The sequence below is a fragment of the Leuresthes tenuis genome, unplaced genomic scaffold (assembly GCF_036924035.1).
Source record: "Leuresthes tenuis unplaced genomic scaffold, fLeuTen1.0.hap1 SCAF_15, whole genome shotgun sequence".
In the NCBI taxonomy this organism is placed as follows: domain Eukaryota; kingdom Metazoa; phylum Chordata; class Actinopteri; order Atheriniformes; family Atherinopsidae; genus Leuresthes; species Leuresthes tenuis.
The window spans coordinates 25772880-25793232 of record NW_027325369.1 but is presented as its reverse complement, the minus strand read 5'-3'; the positions used below and the strand labels follow the sequence as shown (position 1 = coordinate 25793232).

The 20353-nt window shown below is 39.4% G+C and overlaps 2 protein-coding genes across 3 annotated transcripts in view; both read left to right on the top strand.

Annotated features, from left to right (window-relative positions):
* dlgap2a (discs, large (Drosophila) homolog-associated protein 2a) overlaps nt 1–9530 on the top strand; it is a 113590-nt gene extending 104060 nt beyond the window's left edge. The window contains exons 9-13 of the mRNA XM_072365812.1: nt 3171–3259; nt 3393–3832; nt 3917–4008; nt 7223–7375; nt 7533–9530. Coding sequence (XP_072221913.1) covers nt 3171–3259; nt 3393–3832; nt 3917–4008; nt 7223–7375; nt 7533–7739 — 981 coding nt within the window. The 3' untranslated portion in view covers nt 7740–9530. The remainder of the gene's footprint in view (nt 1–3170; nt 3260–3392; nt 3833–3916; nt 4009–7222; nt 7376–7532) is intronic.
* Nucleotides 9531–16360: 6830 nt separating this feature from the next.
* cln8 (CLN8 transmembrane ER and ERGIC protein) lies at nt 16361–19480 on the top strand. Of its 2 annotated transcripts, none has more exons than XM_072365588.1 (3): nt 16361–16449; nt 16775–17402; nt 17713–19480. In XM_072365588.1, the coding sequence occupies exons 2-3, from the start codon at nt 16863–16865 to the stop codon at nt 18037–18039; spliced, it is 867 nt and encodes a 288-aa protein (XP_072221689.1). In that variant the 5' UTR covers nt 16361–16449; nt 16775–16862; the 3' UTR covers nt 18040–19480. The 2 variants fall into 2 exon arrangements, with proteins under 2 accessions (XP_072221689.1, XP_072221688.1); XM_072365587.1 differs by having other exon boundaries at nt 16361–16460.
* The last annotated feature ends 873 nt before the right edge of the window (nt 19481–20353 follow it).

The window sequence follows — 20353 nt, the reverse complement described above, 5'->3', positions numbered from 1 at the left end:
TGTGTTGTATACGTTGATGGTGCTAGATGAAGTCATGGCATCACCAAATCATTAAAACATATGACAAACACAGACAGGAAACACTACCGCTAAGCGGTTTCCTCTAAAACAAAGTCCTGAGATGATTTTTGTTGTGATTTGGCACTACGTAGATACACTCACCGGCACCTTTATTAGGTACACCTGTTCAATTACCTGTTAACACAAATAGCTAATCAGCCAATTGCATAGCCGCAATTCGATGTATTTAGGCATGTAGAGGTGGTCAAGACAACTTGTGCTGAAGTCCAAAGAATGGGGAGGAAAGGGGGGAAGTGACTTTGGACGTGGCATGGTTGTTCGTGCCAGACGGGCTGGAGTATTTCAGAAACTGCTGATATACTGGGATTTTCACGCCGATCTGATTCAGATACAAGTTGTACAGGCTGACCAAAATTGGACAAAAGAAGATTGGAAAAACGTTGCCTGGTCTGACGACTCTCAATTTCAGTCACAATCAAATTAGTGGCATAAACGGAACGGAACAAATTTCTGCAAACTAAATTTAATTTCTGCTCACGCATTAAATTTGCCAGCCCTATGGGCCCTATGGGCAGCTTTTTTGCAACGTGCATACGTTCTATAAATATGCCAAATTTAACGCGTTAACGGACATATGTATATCTAGAGGTCAGAGAAGATTGGGCAGACTGGAATCTACAGATATATATTTGTGTGTGTGTGTGTGTATAGTCAAAGTTGTTGACATACTGACCAAACCATCCTAATCAGCCCAGATAGACATGAAAAGGGAATAGGGAAGCTCAGGTAAGAAAGGCTAACAAAAGGCACATTATTGCCTCACAGAGACTTTGTGTCTCTCAGTATCCGATCTGAACCATCAGACTTTTTTTGCAGACCGTAGCTGATACTACATAGTAAAAAAAGAAAAGTTTGCCTGGACACCAAAGAAGAAAGCCTGAAATGACAAAAAATTCAAAGAGATTTCAGTCAGTATAAAAAGAAGCCAGCAGGAAATTAATGTGAATAATTGACAATGAGAGATATGAAAGACAAAAATTAAACAAGAAGGATATGAGCAAATGGATGAACAAGACAAAAAATGATTGAAAAGCATAGCAAAAAGATGAACACTGATGTGTTTTTCTGAAAATCTTTAAAACACGAGGCTCCAGGGAGATGTGCAGGCAGCAATAAAGAGCCTCTAAGCCTACATGTGTTCAGATCAGGATTGTAGCCCTGCGGGAGCAGCCAAGATCATCATCAATCTCTTTTCCTTCCATTCTCATTATATTCACTAATACTGCCCCTTTCTGTCATTGCATGCGGTCCCTCAGCTGTCAGTATACGCCAAAGACCTAGCGTTACTAGTTAAAACACTGAATGTTGTCCTGGTAGACTTTGTTTCTTCTTTGTGTAAGCAAGCAGAGGCATCTTAGACATGCGTGAGATGTTTTTTGAGTGTAGTGCAAATACAGCAAAAATGTACACATGATAACATTGAGGCAAACTTGTCAGCAGCTAGATGCTGATTTTCTACTCTGAAAGAGACTGAGCAACATCCACAGGAGGATGCATCTGATTTAAAGTTCTCTTTTGGCTGTGCTTGATTTGACCAACTGATTAGTCTTTAAATGCTGCACTATGTTTATGACGTAGTCATCAACATAAATGAAGAATATTAAGTTTGGATCCACTTTTTTGTACATTTTTTTGTACAAATTAGAACAAACCTGAGGAAATCCACACTAATGAATAATGCTATAATCAAATTGTCTTAACTAGCCCCACGAGGTCATCACCTAAACAGTTTATCAGGCAGCAGTTGTGTCTCATCAAAAGTAAATTGGTGCAAAACAGGGAACTGTTTTGCATTTCATTGAAGACTATAAGTTATGATGTGCAAATATTGGCAAAGGAAACAGCCTGACTAGTGTAGCAATGCATATTTTGGCAAACTACCATCATTAATTTAGGATATGAGGATACTTGGACCAGAAAGTCTGCAAATCTCGGCAAGTGCAATTGCAAGAACCATCAAAATATGTATTTTCTATGAGGATTGCACCAGGGTAGGAAGGTAAAAAGAAAGAAAGGAGAACAGAGATGTTCAGTTGCAGGCCTCAGAAATCAGCTATTAAGGGCAAATCAAATTAGAGCACCTCCACATCATCTATTGGGATAATACCATGTGAATCAAGCCTTCATTGTAGATCTACACCTGTCAAACCTCGACAAAGAGGGACCAATGATAAGAGGTGAGTTGCTTAGATGAGGAACCACAACTATACTTCAGATCTGTCCTCCCAGTGCCCTCACATACAACCATATCTAAACCAAACTAATATGGTTTGAGTTGAGTTTGCCCACTGTAGGGTAGCTCTGTCGCTTTAAACCTGCTGCTTGGCTGCAGCCTTTCTGGAGGTTGCGTGTTCTCCCAGTGCACTATAGCTACAATATAAATACAGGTGTGTTAAGTGTGACTGCAAGCAAGTGTGATTGTTTGTTTCAACCCTGTACTGGACTCGTCTAATTATCTAACGTTAGCCGAGACAGGCTCCAAACCCCTGCCACCTTCTCCAAGTTAAAGTGGTTACAGTCAGGCAATAAATAGTTAGAGTTGGACCGCAGAGTGAAGGAACAGCAGCCAGCAAGCATATGTGTGAATTCTGTCAAGACTGGTGGAAAAGCTACAAGTGGTCACTTCGGAAAGCTGGTTGAGAGCCTGCCAAAAGTGTTCAGTGTAGTGCAATTTCAAATTTTTGATGTCTTCGATTATTTGTGAATAATAGAAACATTAAATGCTAAGGGGCTTCAAGATTTTGGACTAGTGGTCTGTGGTACTCTGTTGACACTAATAATTTCCAATTCAGAAAATCTGAAAGTGGTGCTTGCGTGTCAGCCTACCATAGAGAAAGTGTACTTTATTATGTGCAATAAAACATATTGCTTAATGAATCTTTTCTGTACAAACCTACAATGCACTGCAGCAAAGCTTTTCGTCTTGTAGCCTTTGCAGCCTCCATAAATCACACGATGTTTACTTTCTGACATGCCGCATACAGTTAAGTTCCTCTGTCCAGTCCCAACCCAATAAACCCAGAAGCACAGGGGACTGGCAGCTCACATAATGAGAAGTACTGTTGGTTTGTATCATTTCTTCACATTAGGTGGAAGCAGCCACAGACTCAGAGTCCGAAAGCAAAGGCTCACGGGAGTACCACTCTGTTGGGATCCAGGTAGAGGATGACAAGAAAGGGTGAGTTAATAGCTACAAGATTTTAACCCCATTACAAAAATGTTGTGTTTGATGTTTGATCTCACAAGTATGACTGCTATTATCTGACATTTTGTGCTCATTTATCCATGCTTTTCAACTCTTTGCTCCTCAGACAGGGAAGGTTCAAACGCTCCAACAGTGTGACCGCAGCGGTGCAGGCTGACCTGGAGCTGGAGGGCTTTCCCATCATGGAGGACAAGGGCCTGCAGTTTGGTGGCGGCTTCCAGCGTCACTCGGAGCCCAGCACGCCTACCCAGTATGGGGCAGTGCGGACCGTCCGCACTCAAGGCCTTTTTAGCTACCGTGAGGATTACCGCACCCCTACTGAGCCGCCTAGTCCTCGGGAGACCACCAGCGAAACCACTTGGCAGCTAGAACCCCCCTCCCCTCGGGAGAGTGCGACGTCATCGGTCGAGTCTGGGAGGGTGTCCCCCGCCCTACGGAGGGATGGGAGCTGGTTCATGCAACTACTCCACAACGAGACCAAGAGGATGGAAGGCTGGTGTAAAGAGATGGAGGCAGAAGCTGAGGAAAATGACCTGTCAGAAGAGAGTGAGTTTTCTGCTCAAAGCTTTTCGTATTGTAATTAAAGTGTGGCTCTGCATCTGTTGTACTGACATGACGTGTGTGTTTCAGTTCTGGGTAAAATCCGAAGTGCAGTGGGAAGTGCTCAGCTGCTCATGTCTCAGAAATTCCAGCAATTCTACTGGCTGTGTCAGCAAAACCTGGTAAGACATGATTATGCATTAGATGCGCTGGCTCTTTGTTCTGAGCTCTGCATAGCTTCTGATTATCCATGACATGAAGTTAAAAGAAAGAAATGTGGGACAGTGCTGCCATGTTTGTTATCTTAACCAGCATTCATTTTGCAATGGGCACTTGATTTTTCAGTTACAGAAAAAAAATTCAGGTTTCTTTTTTTAATTTTAATGGCAACATTTGACATTAGCCTTCAAGTCCTCGTTCATCAAGTCTACATCAAATCTTTGATGATGTCACTGTGTAACTCTTTCCAAAACATGCAAATCACATCACAGCTGTATTTCAAAGGATGAAACTGTAATCAGTATGAAACATTAACTGTTCTATGAAATTCATTTTTGTCATAAGACACAGTTAAGTGTTTGCACAAGCTTTATTCATCAACCTTCAGTACACATTACTGCTTTAGCTGCCTCTAACAAACTGATTCAGAACTCCCTGAATATATCATTGATTGTGGAAAACTGCAAAACTGACAATCAATAGCTATCCAGCTCATGTATATGGACATTTTGAAATGGACGTTGCATGAGTGTTTTCAGTGACGCAGCTTTGTCTTCAGAAGAGAAAAAGGTTTAAATTGACGACAGCTACTCTGCTGCTCATACTGTGCACAAGGTCAGAGATTCTTCCTTTATATTTTCCTTGATCTGTACACAACTTGTTTTATTGATCCTGGCCAAGTACTCAATATTTCAAATGAAGCTGGTGTGGGGTTATGAGAGATGCTGTTTTTGCAATGTGCAGCAGAAACTCAGGGGTAATGGGAATTGCACAGGGATTAGACACAGTGAACCAAGTCAAGTATTTTTCCCCCTGCAAGGAGACGGTATTAAGTGAGTTTAGACCAATATTTTTTCATCACAAAAAGTTGACATCATTAAACCTGTATGTAACAATATTCAATTGACACTTTGGCTTTGTTTGTGAAAGGCCCACAAATAAGAGGCTTGAAAACACATCTCATCTTGTTTCATCAGCCTGCTTCTCTTGAACTCCAAAAGCCTGACTTAAAATGCTTCAAAGACAGACAGCTTGCACAGAGCGCTTCTCCGGGAGGAGATCCAGGATTTAATGCACACACTGACACAGCCAGAGCTTAAAACTCTCAACTCTTACTAAATCTGCCAGCTCTGGATATTTGAAACCTTAAGACTTTTGGGACAGTTTTCAGAACATTGCATTCAAGGGTGAAAATAAAGCTGATGAAATGCAGAGACACTTGGTAATTACAGATAACAGACGTATGCTGTGTTCCCAGCTTAGTTTATATGATGGACACTATGACATTATAAATTTAGGGTAGTTTTGATGATTTCCTTTCCTGTATAAAATATATTCATTCTAATCTTGTGATACTTTAGAATTATCAAAGCAAAATGTATGGTGAAAAGTCTACTTTTTAATTGCATCTTCCACATTCCAGATCGTTATTTATCATTTATGGAGTCATAAATAGTTTAATTCTATTTTGAGATCATCGTTGCTATCATTGGTTTATATGTTTTTAAATTAAGATAATGTAGAAGGACAAATTCCAGATTTTTACACCAAAACAACACTAAGAAGCATTAATAATAAGAATGCTGACAGTAATGACAGTAATGAAATACCGGGTACTGCTATCAAACTGTAAAATCTATTGGACCGTCACACAGCAGCAACCTTTAGCTTCTGTATCATCTCACTGTCATAAAGTTTAGAGCATCTAGGTTAATCAAACTGACACATCTCATCACAGACATTTTGTGAAAATTGTTCTGTAACGAACAATCCCAATTAAAACGAAGTTGGAATTCTGTGTAAAATATAACATGGTAAGTAAAAACATGAAGATTGGGACAGGGCCATACGTACACCAGTGTGGCATCCCTTTGTTCTTATAACAAGAATCTGTAAATGTCTAGAAACAGAGGAGACTAGTTGCTGGACCTATGGGAGAGTAATGTTGCCTTCTTCATTCTTGCTGGTCAACAGTCCGAGGTCTTCTCTGTCGAATTTTGCATTTCAACATACACCAAATGTCTGGGTCTGAAAGTTCAATGAAAGTGTTCCTGAGCCCATGACAGAATCACGTCTGTTTTTAATGCATTGTTGCCCTTAGGGCCCGATACTGATTTGTGCCCATGTCTCGTACATACACAGATGTCTCCAGACTTTACTTCTGAGAGTCTGCCTCTTTGAGGTGCTCTTTATGTCCTGTCATGTTGTTACTGATCTGTTACCAGTTAAACTAATTAGTTGCAACACGCTCCTCCAGCTGTTTCTTTTTAGTGTCACTTACTTTCCCAACTTTTTGCTGCTGCCATCAAATTCAAGATGAACTAATAATTTTTGGGAAACAGTAATATACCTCACTTTCAACTTTCAATATGTTTTCCATGCTATTGCTATTGTGAATAAAACATTATTATTGTACTCTTGGGTTGCAGAAGTAGCTTCATTTATGATTGACAGATATATAGACTTATCTATTATAGACCATTGTCAAGGCAATACGGTAATATTCACAACAGTTATAAAGCAGTGTCTCTCAAGCCTTGTCCTTGGGCCCACCTGTCCAGCATTATTTAGATGCTACACTCTATTTTTAGAGTTTCCTTAAGATTAAGACACTTTTGTCTTTTAACAAGGTGTCCTTTTTTATCTTAAAGCTGTACTACCGCTTGTTAGTAGTTAATATGGCTCCAAAGAATTTGCATTTCTTTTCTTGCATATGTGCTAAAGAATAATAGGTCCATAGCATTGCTCTCAAAATTATAAAACACATGAACATTTCTGCTCTAAAGGACCGACCTAATGGGAAGAAAAAAGGAGCAGGAAGTGAAGTTATACAATAAATAGTGACTCATGACTCATTAAATCTGCAGCAAGCCAGTTTTTTAGACAAAGGCGAGGTTCTCAGTCAAATACTCTTGTCATTCCATAAATCGAGTGATGAATTGGACTGAACTAACAAAGGAAGTTTATCATTTCAGACCTCATTCATAGAAATATGCCAGAATTGGTCTTCATCACAATTTGTTATCCCTCATTGCAACTAAAAGCTCCCAAACTGGTACTGAAGCCTGTTTTGATGAGTCTGATAAGGACACATGGTGGATATATGCTGTAATACAGTAACCATGTTGCCTACATGCCCACAGCTGGTCTTTTGACTATCTCCTCATGTTCCCGTAGGACCCCAGTGCCATGCCGCGACCCACTTCTCAGGACCTGGCTGGGTTCTGGGATTTACTGCAGCTCTCCATCGACGACGTCAGCATGAAGTTTGACCAGCTGCAGCAGATCAAGAACAACAACTGGAGGCTAATGGATAGCCCAGAGAAGAAGGTGAGAATCTATACAGTCTCTAGAAGTTGGTTTATGATTTAGTTTCAGAAAACCTGAAATGCTGGACATTAGGTATGACCAAGGAAGGTTTATGGACAAATAACATAAGAAAGATTGTACAACTGTTATTGTTTGTTATTGTGTCTAAATCCTGCAGCCACCAGCTCCCGTACCAAAGAAGGCAGTTCGACAGAAGAGTGCAGTGACTAGGGAGAAATCCCTGGACCTCCCAGACAGGCACACGCAGGAGGCCCGTCGACGGCTCATGGCAGCCAAGCGAGCAGCCTCCTTCCGGCAGAACTCAGCCTCAGAGCGAGCGGACAGCATTGAGATCTATATTCCAGAGGCTCAGACTAGACTTTGAGAAAATGAAGGGTCAGGGACCAACATGTCTCCCTGCTCCCGCATTCTAACGACTTTAAAACTAGCCTTTTTTCTAGACTGCTACTCTCTCTACTCCTCCTTTATCCATCTGTTGACAGATAGCCATCCTCAGTGCCCATTGCCAACAACTCTGGACTGTAGGATGTGCCTAGGCTCTTTTCACATTGCCAAAATTGTGTGTCTGACGTGGGTTGGTTGGGTGTTGTCTTTGTTTGCTGGTGATCATAATACCCAGCTTACAAGCTCTCTCATGTGCTGGATGGGTACATCTGTAGTTTTAAGCATTTGCAAAGTGCCATTTAAAAAGTGCAGCTTTGAGAACCTACCAGCAACCAGGTCTTTGAGCTAAAAATGAGTAAATAAATTCATTTCAAGTTGTTAAAAATGGTCAAAGTTAGTATCCCTCGAGTATTTTTCAATCTTTTACGATTACTTTTATTTCTGAACTCTTTTAGAGTGTTAATCACAGGCTAAATATCACAAATTTGTTGTAAGTTCAAAACTCTGAAAAGTGCCAATGCTTGAAATACCTCAACTATGTGCACGTGGCACTGGTCGCCCATTCAAGGTTATTCAGACAGCCCGTAAAAAGCTCTGGACTGGTCAGTGTTGAAAAATGCAGCTTTCTACCCAATCTGGTTGTAGTCAAACATTCTTCATGGTCTGGATTGGTGGAGGAATGGCATCATTCAGCTCATCAACATGCACCTTTTACACAACATTCCTATATATCTTATGTCCCTGTTGCCAACTTTCAGACATTTACTTGAACCTAAAACATGCAAGTCTTGTGCTAACATTTTCATAATGTTAATGCAGTAGAGAAAAAAAAACTATGAAGGTTTGTGTAACTCTTTAGATCAAAATGTGTAGACAAATGCACTTATGCACTTATTACAATTCTCTTTATTTCCAAGGGAAATGTACATACCCAAGTTCACAATAGTACTGTTGTATTTTTGAATAATGAATGGGAAGATCATGCTTTATTTCCATGTCGGCTGCTTATCTGCTCTCCTCATTGCGTTTGACAATTTTTTTTTGCATTTGTTGCATACATGCAGTGGCTTCATTATGCACAGGAATATCACTGCTGTGTTTTCATCACTCCAGCCCTTTCAAGTTGCACCCTCAGCCACAGTTAATGAGAAATGATAGAAATAATCACCCAAACATAAACAAAATATCTGCATACTTCTTACTTTAATCTAAGAAGTGCCTCGTGATTTTGAAATTCCTTGAAAAGTTCTACGCTGGTGGAAGTCCCCACCCCCCAAGCAATATTGTAAGTAATTCCTTCAAGGAAAAAATGAGAAATAATGAACTAAACTGGGGCAAAGGCATTCCAGAGGGATACAAGCAGCAAGTATGAAATAACTCAAACTTTGCAAGGAAATACATGGGGTAAATTCGATATTAACTGTCTTTGCAATAAACACCCACGTGTGGTGTATCATGAAAACATAAACTGATAGCTGACAAATTAAAGATCTTTCTCAGAGAGGTGGTCCGGTGGCTCAATGCTGACATGATTTGAGGCTACTTTTCCCCTCAGAAGTCACTGCAGATCAATAAAACAAAATGATCTCACGAATCACCTTTCCCGTAATTGAATATTTCTTCCCTGATGGGACAGGTTTCTTCCAGGGGGACAGTGTTCCCATTCATTCGGCTCAAAGAGTCACAGAATGGTTTGATGAGTATTAGAATTATCTGAATCCTATGGACTTTACAGTCCACCTGAATGCCTCTGGAAGGTTTTGGGGCAGAGGTAATATCTTTGGAAGAAAGTTTTTTTTTGCCAAAAGATTTTTTTTTCCACAGATTAAGGTACTTTTGTACAAGTCTTTATTTATGCTCAGGAACACTAGCGTCATCTTATGTTTGCGTAACGACGATAATGTGAAATGGAAGAATTACTAAACTAAGACAGGAAGATCACACAAACTAATTCTAAAACCAATTTGTTAGTTGATATTCACATGGTAGCTGCTAGGAGTAACGTTTACCTAGACAAGTGAACTCAATTAGAAAACTTCTGCGTGCTAGAGCAAAGGGTGAATGTAAAAGATGGTTGGCAAATGGTATCTGATAAGACATAAGACCAAAATGTATTTTGCTAAAAATTAAATCTGAGAAGATTTGAATAACACTTCAGCACACCAAATAACACCGTAGTATGTTCCGGTATGTTAGTTTACATAAATCAAACATTCTTTTATCTTTCTAAATGCTAACACGCTTCTAATCTGAATTGTTTATCTAAGTAGTTCAGTTAGGAACAGCTGGTGCAACTCAAGCTTGGTCTAAAATGTGACAGTGGAAAACATACTACAGATATCACTCATTAAAGCAAAAATATGTCATTTTTAGAGATTATTCTCGCTTGTATTTGGGTTTATATTACTTACAGGCACAAGAGGTGTTCAGTCGGAGTCTTTATTGAGCAAAACCACCATGACCAGCAAACGCTAAACAGCTACAAAGTAAAACATGCTTTTATTTGCAACTGACAGGCTCATGTTATTATCATTGGTGTGTGACAACATTATGGAAGGGATGACAACAGAGACCGACCTTTCTGTTTATGTTTCATTTCACACAGTCCCAGTTGTGCTGTCACTTTTAGTACCTATGTTATTAGCACAGGGGGGCATGTGATGAGATGTTTACAAAAGGAGAAGAAAAAGGAGAAATATTTATGCACGACTGGCTGAAACACAGAGGAAATAAGAGGATTAATTTATTTCCACATGTATTTCCACATTCGAGATTTTTGAATTTGATGGCCATTGCTGTTTATTCTAGTAGACAGAAGTAGAACTCCTGAAAAGAGGAGAGGACACAGAAAGTGTAGCAACAGGGAGAAACTTTATCTGACCTCCTGTCCTTCTACAGCAGGTCTCTTTACTCTTAAATAGAATAGCCAGCATAAGGTGCTTCAATGTTGGATTTCCTCTCTTATTTGACTGGGAGTGGTCATCCTGGCCAAAATGTTCAAGGTGCTTTGTAGCACAGCGAGCCCCAACTTCAGCACACCCCAGTTGCCCAAAGATAGTCTGTGAAAGCTTTATGAAGTGTAGTTCAACACTTTGTTGCCGTTGTTTGGAGAAGCTCAAACAAAAACTACATTTTTTTTAACTCCGACCCTGTATAGTTAATGCACTCTTCTCCGGGCAGCTCCGTCTGCTCTATCTTTAATGATTCAAACTGCAGCAATCATTCGAACCATAGAAATTGTGCTTCTTTTTATTTACTAGCATGGTATCAGATAAGAAATCAACTCCACCCAATACACTATCAACATATGAATACATATAAATATCTGTTTTTATCATTTTGAAACAATTGGTTGACTGCTTGTGGCAGAAAGCCTGGCTTTGTTATGGGGAAAGAACTGGGAGATGAGTCGTACAACAGTAAAAGCCACGATTCTTTCTCTGAATCTGAGTATTTTGTGTGTATGATTATTTACTCGATGCGTGCGCGCCTTTTGTTTTTGTAGGCGATGTTAACATACTCAGAAAAGTTGGTTTCAGTTGGTTTTACTTCCCTGTCGATACCCAACAATATGCCCTGACCTTCATCTTTTCCTCATGCACACACACAAAACACAGTAAGATACACACTTTCAATGTACCATCAACATTCAGTTGAGTTCAGTTTTTATTACCACATAAAATGTAGGCTTTGTACCCATTTTGATTCAAAGTATAGATTTTCTCTGGCTTTTCAACCTAAAGAGTTCCTACAGCACAGCTCAGACAATAAACTTCACAGCTAAAAACTATTCTTGCTCCAACAAAATCACCAAGTAACAGAATTCTGCTGATAAGTGACTATTAAAATACTATCAGTTACAGATTGAGCTTTTGATAACTTTCAATTGTGTGTTAGAGTACAAATATACATTCTTTGTTTTTCAAAAAAGCACACACCCATCTATTATTCTGCTGGTTTTTTTCATTGCAGCGGCAGAGACCTTTAACTGTATGACAGCAGGTTTCTGGAAAGTGTCTCGGTATGTGATGCCAGGCTGTTGGCACAGCAGAGACATTCCTCTGCTGTTGCCAGAGTGGCAGGCAGACGAAGGGAGACAGACTCAGCCTGACATATGCTAGCTTAGAGAAGACGAGAGCTCCGCTTTGAGTCCCAAACTGCTGGTGCTGTTTGTAGCTGGAAGGCTGTTCTGTGAGGATCTCAGGGCACTGCACTGGGTAATTTTCAACCGTCCTTTGACTTAGCAAAGCAGCTTATGTAAGATTCGGGGTCCTTTGTGAGATGAAGCAAACACCCTTCAAGGCCCTACGTAGCTTGTGTTGATAAATGCGTTGCTGAATTGTGGTCTGTACTGGAACGTAAGCATCAGCACTACATGTGTTTTCCTCTGTCAGTCTCTGCCGGGCAAATTTCACTGAAGGCTGTCGCTGAAACAGCAAACAGTTTCTGCATTATGCAAACCGAGTAAGGCTGTGAAGAAATGTTGCACATCCACAACTTAGGTTCAGTTCAACGCATATCCCCTGCTCTTCCAAGAAGCACTAATTGCAATGAGACCATTTATCTAGTCAGACTGAACTTCAAGTAGCAAACAGAGATCAGTGCCAGAGCTCACAAAGGAGTGGAAAACGCTCCAAAAGATTTGCACTAAAGAGACACAAGCAAATTTACAGTTAGATTTAGTGGTAAAAAAAAAATCATTCCCCTTCTTTTACAGATTATCTCAACCATGAGCAGAATCTCTCAGCTTTGATGGCAGGATAAAGGTTGCCTCCCAGTGAAAATGATTTCTCCATCCTTAAAAAGTGATTTTTCACTCTCTGACATTCATTTACATGAACAAGGCCACCTCTTACAACGTGTTCCTGTATTTCCTTGAAGGATATTCTCTGCTGGATCTCTTTGGTTGATTGGTGTGGGTTGGACATGATATTGTGCACAGTGGAGGACTCCTCAGTTTTTGCTGATAACCCTAAAAACCAAGAACAGAAAATCATCAGCATCATATTTAAATGTCATGAAGGCAGCAATTAAGTACAAGTGCCATTTTTTTTTTATTTAACCAGCATAATGTAAAATCATCACACAGCAACATCACCCTGAATCAGTTTTATGCAGTCAAACCATTTCTTATCAAAAATCTCCACATTTCATTTCAGCCTGTATTTTTTGGCCTCACCTTCGCTGTAACTGTCTATATTTTATCTTCAGAGCCCCTGATGTGAAATATTTCAAGGGGATTTTTTTTTCATAAATGCAGCGTGGAAAGGTCATCACCAAGACTGATACAACACTTCCTTGAAGTTGGAATGTGAACTATAATTACTAGACAAAGTGAAAAGGGTAGTTGTTTAGCTAAAACTATTTTCATCTCTTGTATATCATATCTATAGTAAGGATGAATATAATGCCAAATATTCATTATTTGTAAAGAAATATATATAGTTATATAAATATATACTATACGCTACATTGAAACATAAATATTTTCTGCTCTTGCTCCTGTTCTGTTGTCATTTTTACTTTGGTATGATTATTTTATAAGCTGATAAGATGGCATGCAAACCACGGATTCTGAATGTAGGCGTGTTTATTGATATTTTTGTTTATGATTATGACACTATTCCGCTGATTTGCATTTGTTTTGTATTTATTTATGTCACATTTCTCAGTGTGTGTGATTTCAGTGCAACTTAAGGCATCATTGAGCTATTTTTGAATGATCTGAGTTAAACATATGCATTTCTTTCCTGGCTAAGCTACTTGAAGATTTTTCCTCTTTGAGTGGTTTGATCATTGCTTAGGTCATCCATTGTAAATAATTCTGCAATTAAATTTTTGGAGAAAAAGTATGGACAGGTTTGTCTGTGTGGTGCCTGTTTATTCAGATAAAATCAAAGTCTTTCTGCTATTGCACTTGTTAGAGTTAAGAATTTTGATGTTTCTTATTTACTGATTTATGATCTATTTCTTTTCATCAGACACAGAGTTCATTGTTTCATCCGGAGTAGGAAAGCAAAAATGACAGCTTGTCCCAATGGCAACATTATTCCCAGTAGTAGAATTTTTGCTCACAGGATGGAGGCTCAGTGATTTCATATAAATTGTCTTGACATTTCCTGGATTTTATATCTGCACGAGCCTCCTAACCAAAATAGCCAAGAGTTAAAGATGAAGTCTATTCCTGTATTATATGTCAAAGAAATTGGTGCACTTGTTTTGCTACTGGTTAAGTATGTCAGGAGGATCACCAATGACAGTTATATCAAAGACTGAAAATGATTTATTGACTGTTCTGAATGAACTATTATTTTTCATTGTGGGTCAATCCAAATTATTATTTTAGGTACAACAAAATAATTCATTTCAATCAGTTGATCTTTAGCGCTAATTCCCTGCAAAAGTAATCTCAAGGCACTTTAGAGAGAAAATAAATACGTTAGATTGAAGACTGATTGAATCAAATTTATTGTAGTCCAATTATACTCCAATTCAGTCCAATTTATCATAATCCAGTTAAAACAAACTCGTTAAACCTAAATCGTTTCATGTTCATAAAACTCATAAGACATCATAAATGGTCCCAAACTAAGGTAAACGGTTTGCACTGAACATTCACTTTGAGTCTCTATGCTCAGGCTGGCAGACAGAGGAGAGGAAAAACTTTCTTTTAACCCTTTTAACAGGAAGAGATCGGCACCAGATGCGAGGCAGGTGGCCATCTACCTCATCTGGTTGAGGGTAACAGGACAGGACACGAACATAAGCAAGCACCACAACCCCAAGCCAGGTCTACCTGCTGAGGCAAAAAAAGCAGAAAAAACTCATATTTCCACATGGAGAGTAAAGAGATGAGGAGAGGTGTTCCGAGCATCATAGGGAACCACCCCAGCAGCCGCGGCAGCATGAATAAGACTATAAGCTGAATGAAATAGGAAAGTTTTAAGCCTAATCTTAAAGGCAGACACTGTCTATGCCTCCTGAACCCAAAGTGAGAGCTAATTATATCCAGAAATCTTATTATAAATACCTTATCATAAAATATTAAAACATTGCCAGTGTTTGGGCTGACAACACAACATAATGACTCAAATTCTAAAATAGTGTTGGCTTCAAGCTAAAAACATGACCTGAATGGTAACATTATTGCAGATGTTGTATTAGTAAAATAGACTCAGAGTAATAGAGTCAGAGTAAGCAAAAGTTTATTGTCCATGAGTTAATCTGACCCTATCCTGTTGATATGTTTAAGAACAACCAGGGTCCTCCAGATAAGAGGTATGGAAAGACTGGAATGAGCAATACACCTTCACATTATATGTGTTTATAAATGTACGTTGAGCTGAGAAGAGCGTTCAAAGCTGGATAAACATATATGTAATATATCAATATGAAAATGTGATCTGTGCATTGCAGGACATTGCAGTGCCCATAAAAGTTTGAGTAACACAAATACATGGGATTCAAATGAGGGTGTCTGTTACATTCAGAAATTTGCAAACTACTGAGAAATATAACATAAAGGGGAAAAAAGGGAGTCGCTGCGCTTGTAGACTGTACTGCATCAAAGCTAACCAAAGTCAGGAAGACACTCATCCTTTGGAAGTAGGTTGATTAGAAATAGTCTCAATAAAACGCTTTTTCTGTTATTTAAACATGATCGCTTATGTGTGTTGTTGCAGCTACTAATCACTTTCAGGAAATTTATATAAAGAAATTAAACACTTTTTTAGTAACTGATGTTAAGGCTGCTGTTAAGTCATTTCTATTAAGAAATATAGCCTCAGGATATCAAAAGTACACGTACACGTACACACTTAAATATGTACCATACAATGCTGCCCTCTGTTGGGCAAAGACAGTAATGCATGGTTTGTTCTAGTATTAGATTTTTGTCTTTCTTTCTATCTTCCTTACAACACAAAATACTTGTAAATACTGTGCTAATTTCTACCTAATTAATTTATTTTTGTCATTTTTTTTAATTTATTTGGTATTTTCAAATTCTTATTCAGGCGGTTTCACAAGTTCAGACTTGTGGGGAAGTCACAACTCCTTCCACATACAAGTAATATGAACTGGAAAACCATACAAATGTATTAATATACTGGTATGATTACTGTTGTTTTTTTGTTCAGAGTTCTTGGGTTTTTCTTATAGAGAAGTTTATCAAACATCGCTGGTCTCAAAAATGCAGTCATGCGCCTGATTAATGAGGGCGATGCAGTTGAAATGTTTTTTTTCAGGGTGTGTATAATAAAGGGCCAAGTCGTTTTGTTCATCAAATAAAAGCAAAGCAGTGGAATCTAAACAATACAGTCCACTTTGCCCACAAAACAAACTTAAAAGAAAAACTCAAGAAAAATGCTTGAATTTGGTGAATATCTAAATTTGCACATAAATCCAGTTTATGGCCCTTGTTTTATTTAAGATGTTCTGTCTGTCATAAGACACTTCCTTTGTGGTCAGTTTGTGTATATAACTGTAAATTTAAGGCAAACAGGGAAGATAACCAATTGGATTCTGTCCCTGAGCAGTGCTGACCAATGGGATGTCCGGAAGTTGAAAGGAGGCGTGACTTCCTGTTTCGATGTCATATGACCAAATTGGAATCGTATGATGTGAGATTTCCTGTTGTAGCTTGGTTAAACAGTTGAAACACGTCGGTGGGATACGAGGATGTAAAGAATGTAAGTTTGTGGTGAGTAAACGTCTCTAAATTTACTCTGTTAGCTTGTCTCGGTCGCATATGTCGTTGTTTTGTGTTGCGGTTGAAACTTGACTCTAACTCATCGTGCTTTGGAAGCAGGTGATGCTAAAAGTTTAATTTTGCAGTTAAACAGTGTCTCCTTATTATCGAGTACCCACAGGAAATGTTGGGAAGCTTAAAATGAATCTTAGTGGGCCGTATTAAATAAAGGAAGGTTAACGTAATGTCCGATTATAGTCCTGGTTATGTATCAGTGGAAGACCGGTGGAGCGTCTTTTCTTCAGCAGTATGTAACTGTTTTGCAGGTTACCCACACATCATGTATCTACCAGCTGAAGCTCCTACCTTCATTTGAGCCTCCCCAGCCAAGGTTGAGTTCCTCCCTCCCACGCCATGGCTTCTGAGCAGCACACCAGCCCTCCACCCCACCTCAGCACAGAGTACTTTTCATGGGACTATCGCCTCCAGCTTATTGGTTTGGGCTTTGGCTTCTACACAGCTATATTCTTCCTCTCCCACCTCTTGTCTGTGACTCTGTGTCGTACCTACAACTCTCTACTAACAAAAGAGAAGGTTTTCTGGAACCTTGCAGCCACCCGAGCAGTGTTCGGCATCCAGAGCAGTGTTGCTGGGCTTCGGGCCCTGACTGAGGACTCTGCGTTAAACAGAGACAGGGTGAGGGGCCAAGAGGACTGGTCGTGGTTTCACATCCTCACAGCCACAGGCTTTTTCGTTTTCGAGAATGTAGCTCTTCATGCTTCCAGTGTGGTATTTCGGTCATTTGACCTACCCTTGGCGACGCACCATTTCTTCGCCCTGTCAGGATTTGCTGGGGCGGTGCTGTGGGATTCCCAGGGCCACTTTCTGGCAATGGTCACACTTCTGCTGGAGATGAGTACACCATTCACCTGTATATCCTGGATGTTACTGAAGGTAATGTCTCTGTATCTATATAACATGCAATTTCTTCTTCTGTTAAATGCTCGTTACATCTCACACATTTACCTTCTCCTTTTCGTATCATCTAGTGCCACCAAGTATCAGTTCCTCTTAGATCTTGTGGCTCTTATGACTGTCAACAGATCGAGTTTAGTGTTCTTTGAAAGAGGAAGTTCTATTTTAAAGTAAACAAGACCGTTGGTCTAACTTAACTTTCTCCTTGTTACAGATTTGACTTGCACATATTTTGCAAGTTGAGATTTTATTCCCGTCTTTACGTGTGTTTCTCCATCCTTCCCGACAGGCCGGCTGGGCCCGCACTCTGTTCTGGAAAGGAAACCAGTGGGTGATGATCCACTTGTTCCACTGTCGCATGGTGCTCACCTATTACATGTGGTGGGTGACGGTGACCCACTGGGGAGAGATCAACAGCCACTTTGCTATGCCTCAGCGCCTCCTCTTCTTCTCTGGTCTTGCTTTGCTCACAGTTATCATCAACCCAATCTGGACGCACAAAAAGACCATGCAGCTGCTAAACCCTGTGGACTGGAACTTTGGTAACAAGGCGGCACCATTAAATGGCACCACAGAGTCTCAATCTAAGGTTTCTATGAAACAACATGCCAACTGAGGAGCATCACAGAGGACTTTTCTTTTTTGAGTACGCAGTTTTTAGTTTTTTTAAGTAACTTTTGATGATGGGAAGATGGGTCTTTCTTAAAGTTTCATTTTATTAGACACGAGCACTTTGTACTCATAGTGGAGTAATTATGATCATCCAGTGTCATCACAATATGGGTGGCAACATAGCCTTCTATCTGATGTTATCATTTTCTGACAGTTTTCATTTCCCTCATGCAAAAAGATGAAAGTGTTTTTCAGTATTTTTACAACAGAAAACCTGTATGTGAGCAGTTCTCTCAAAAGTCATTCAGTTAAACCAGCGTACTCATCAAAAAACTTGGCTTTTAGAAGGAAAAATCAGCAGCGTGATGCAAAGAAAGTAGGAGTCTTAATACTGCTCATGTACAGTATTCAAACATAAATCATGTCCTCTCTTTATTTCCTCACAGCTGCTTTCAGTATTGCTATTGAAAGTGAAGGTTGATCAGTTTAGTTCCTCTCTGAGTAGTGAGGAAACACCAAGAAAGCCACCTTTGTCAAACAGAACACACACATCTGGTGGTGAATTGGATTAAATGAAAGGAATCAGCCTCTTCCTCTTAGTCTTTGGATCTGTTTGATACTAATTGGACAGATCAGTTAATTCATTGTGGTTTTGGAAGCATTTTTAATCGCTTTAATCGCAGAAAGGGCCTTCAACAGCGTCTTCTTTATTTTTGGATGAAAGGTCAGTCACGGTCCCCTTCACAAAGGCTTTATTGTTCAAAATGGAGATGAAATGTGATGAAAATGAAGCAATGTTGACGGACAACGACAAAGTAACATTTGGACCTTGATGTTTTTCAGTATTACGAGCAAAATTATCTAAACTCGAGGAATTATTTTCGAGTAGGTGTTCATTTGTAAGTGTGTCATGTAGAAAACTAATATATTTCCGATTTTTCACACAGGGTCTTCTGTGGGTGTGTTTAAAGTCCACATCCTTTACAGTAACTTTTATTACTGAGTGTGTTGTCTTTACAGCGTTACTAATGTATCGAACTGAGCTTGTTTTATTCAGTTTTTCACAATATGGTTTCAAATGCACAGTGTTGACGATGCAAAATAAACCTCTTTGAGTTTGGCCTGAAAAAATGTCATCTTGCAAACAAACATGTTTTCATTATTACTTACTTACTTATTATTGACATACAAGCATAAGTGACATCCCATAATCACTCGGTTGCAGCTATGAAGTGTCTCATCGAGACTGACCTAATTTTATGTGGATTTTTTTCAGTTTACATAAATTAGCACAAACACCCATAAAGTAAAAGTTTTCAGAACAATATTAAACATTCAAATCTAACAATTCTGTCAGATAATGTTTCATTGTATTATTACGTAGATAGCATCATGGTTTAAATTAAGTTCAATGCCTAAAGCAAACCATTTGATATCTGTAAAATGCAATAACTGGAATTACAAATAAAAAAGGTTTTGTCACACTCTTGGCCCATTTCATCGTCTCCTCTCTCCTCTGTCCCCCTGCCTATGACCTGAAAATTGTTCAAATTTTACTTCTCCTAGTAGTGAAGGGTGGGGAGGCTTGCCAGAGGAGCAAACAGAGGATGCACAAATGCATCATTTGGGCAGGTATTTTCAGCATATGTGACCCTGAAGGAGATGTGAAAGGTTCATCCCACATTAAGTTTATCCATCCATCAATTTTCTATACCAGCTTAATTCAATTTAGGGTCACATGGGGGCTATCCCAGCTGTCATTGGGCAAGAGGCAGGGTACACACTGGACAGCAACACAACACTTCTAACAGAAATAATGAAAAACGGTGAGTATTCTTACAACAGCTGTGAGGTCATGCAGCAGAGCCAGACATCACATTCAACCTGTGTCTGTGTAAAATGACAGCTCGGATCTCATTTAAACAAATGCTTACTGCCTCTTCTGTCTTTGTGTTTGGCCTCCCCTGCTCACAACTCATCAGGAGGGATGTGAGGAGACTCGAGGAGAGGAGTTGAGAAAAATCAAGCCTTTGAAATTTGGAAAATGGGTCAACTGCATTGTCTTCTTTGGTTTTGTTCAATAATTAAGACTGAACCATACACCATCTGCCTCTAGGTGGCAGTATAAGAGCAATTATTTCGTTTTTTTCCCCACCGCCATGACTATACATTTAGGAATTTAATACATTTAACCAATGTATCCGCCCTGCTCCATCAACAAGGTTATGTTATAGGCAAATCTATATTACGACATCGATGACACAATGTTTGTGTGAAAATATCGGTAAGAAATATACATTTTTATAGGACAAACTGTA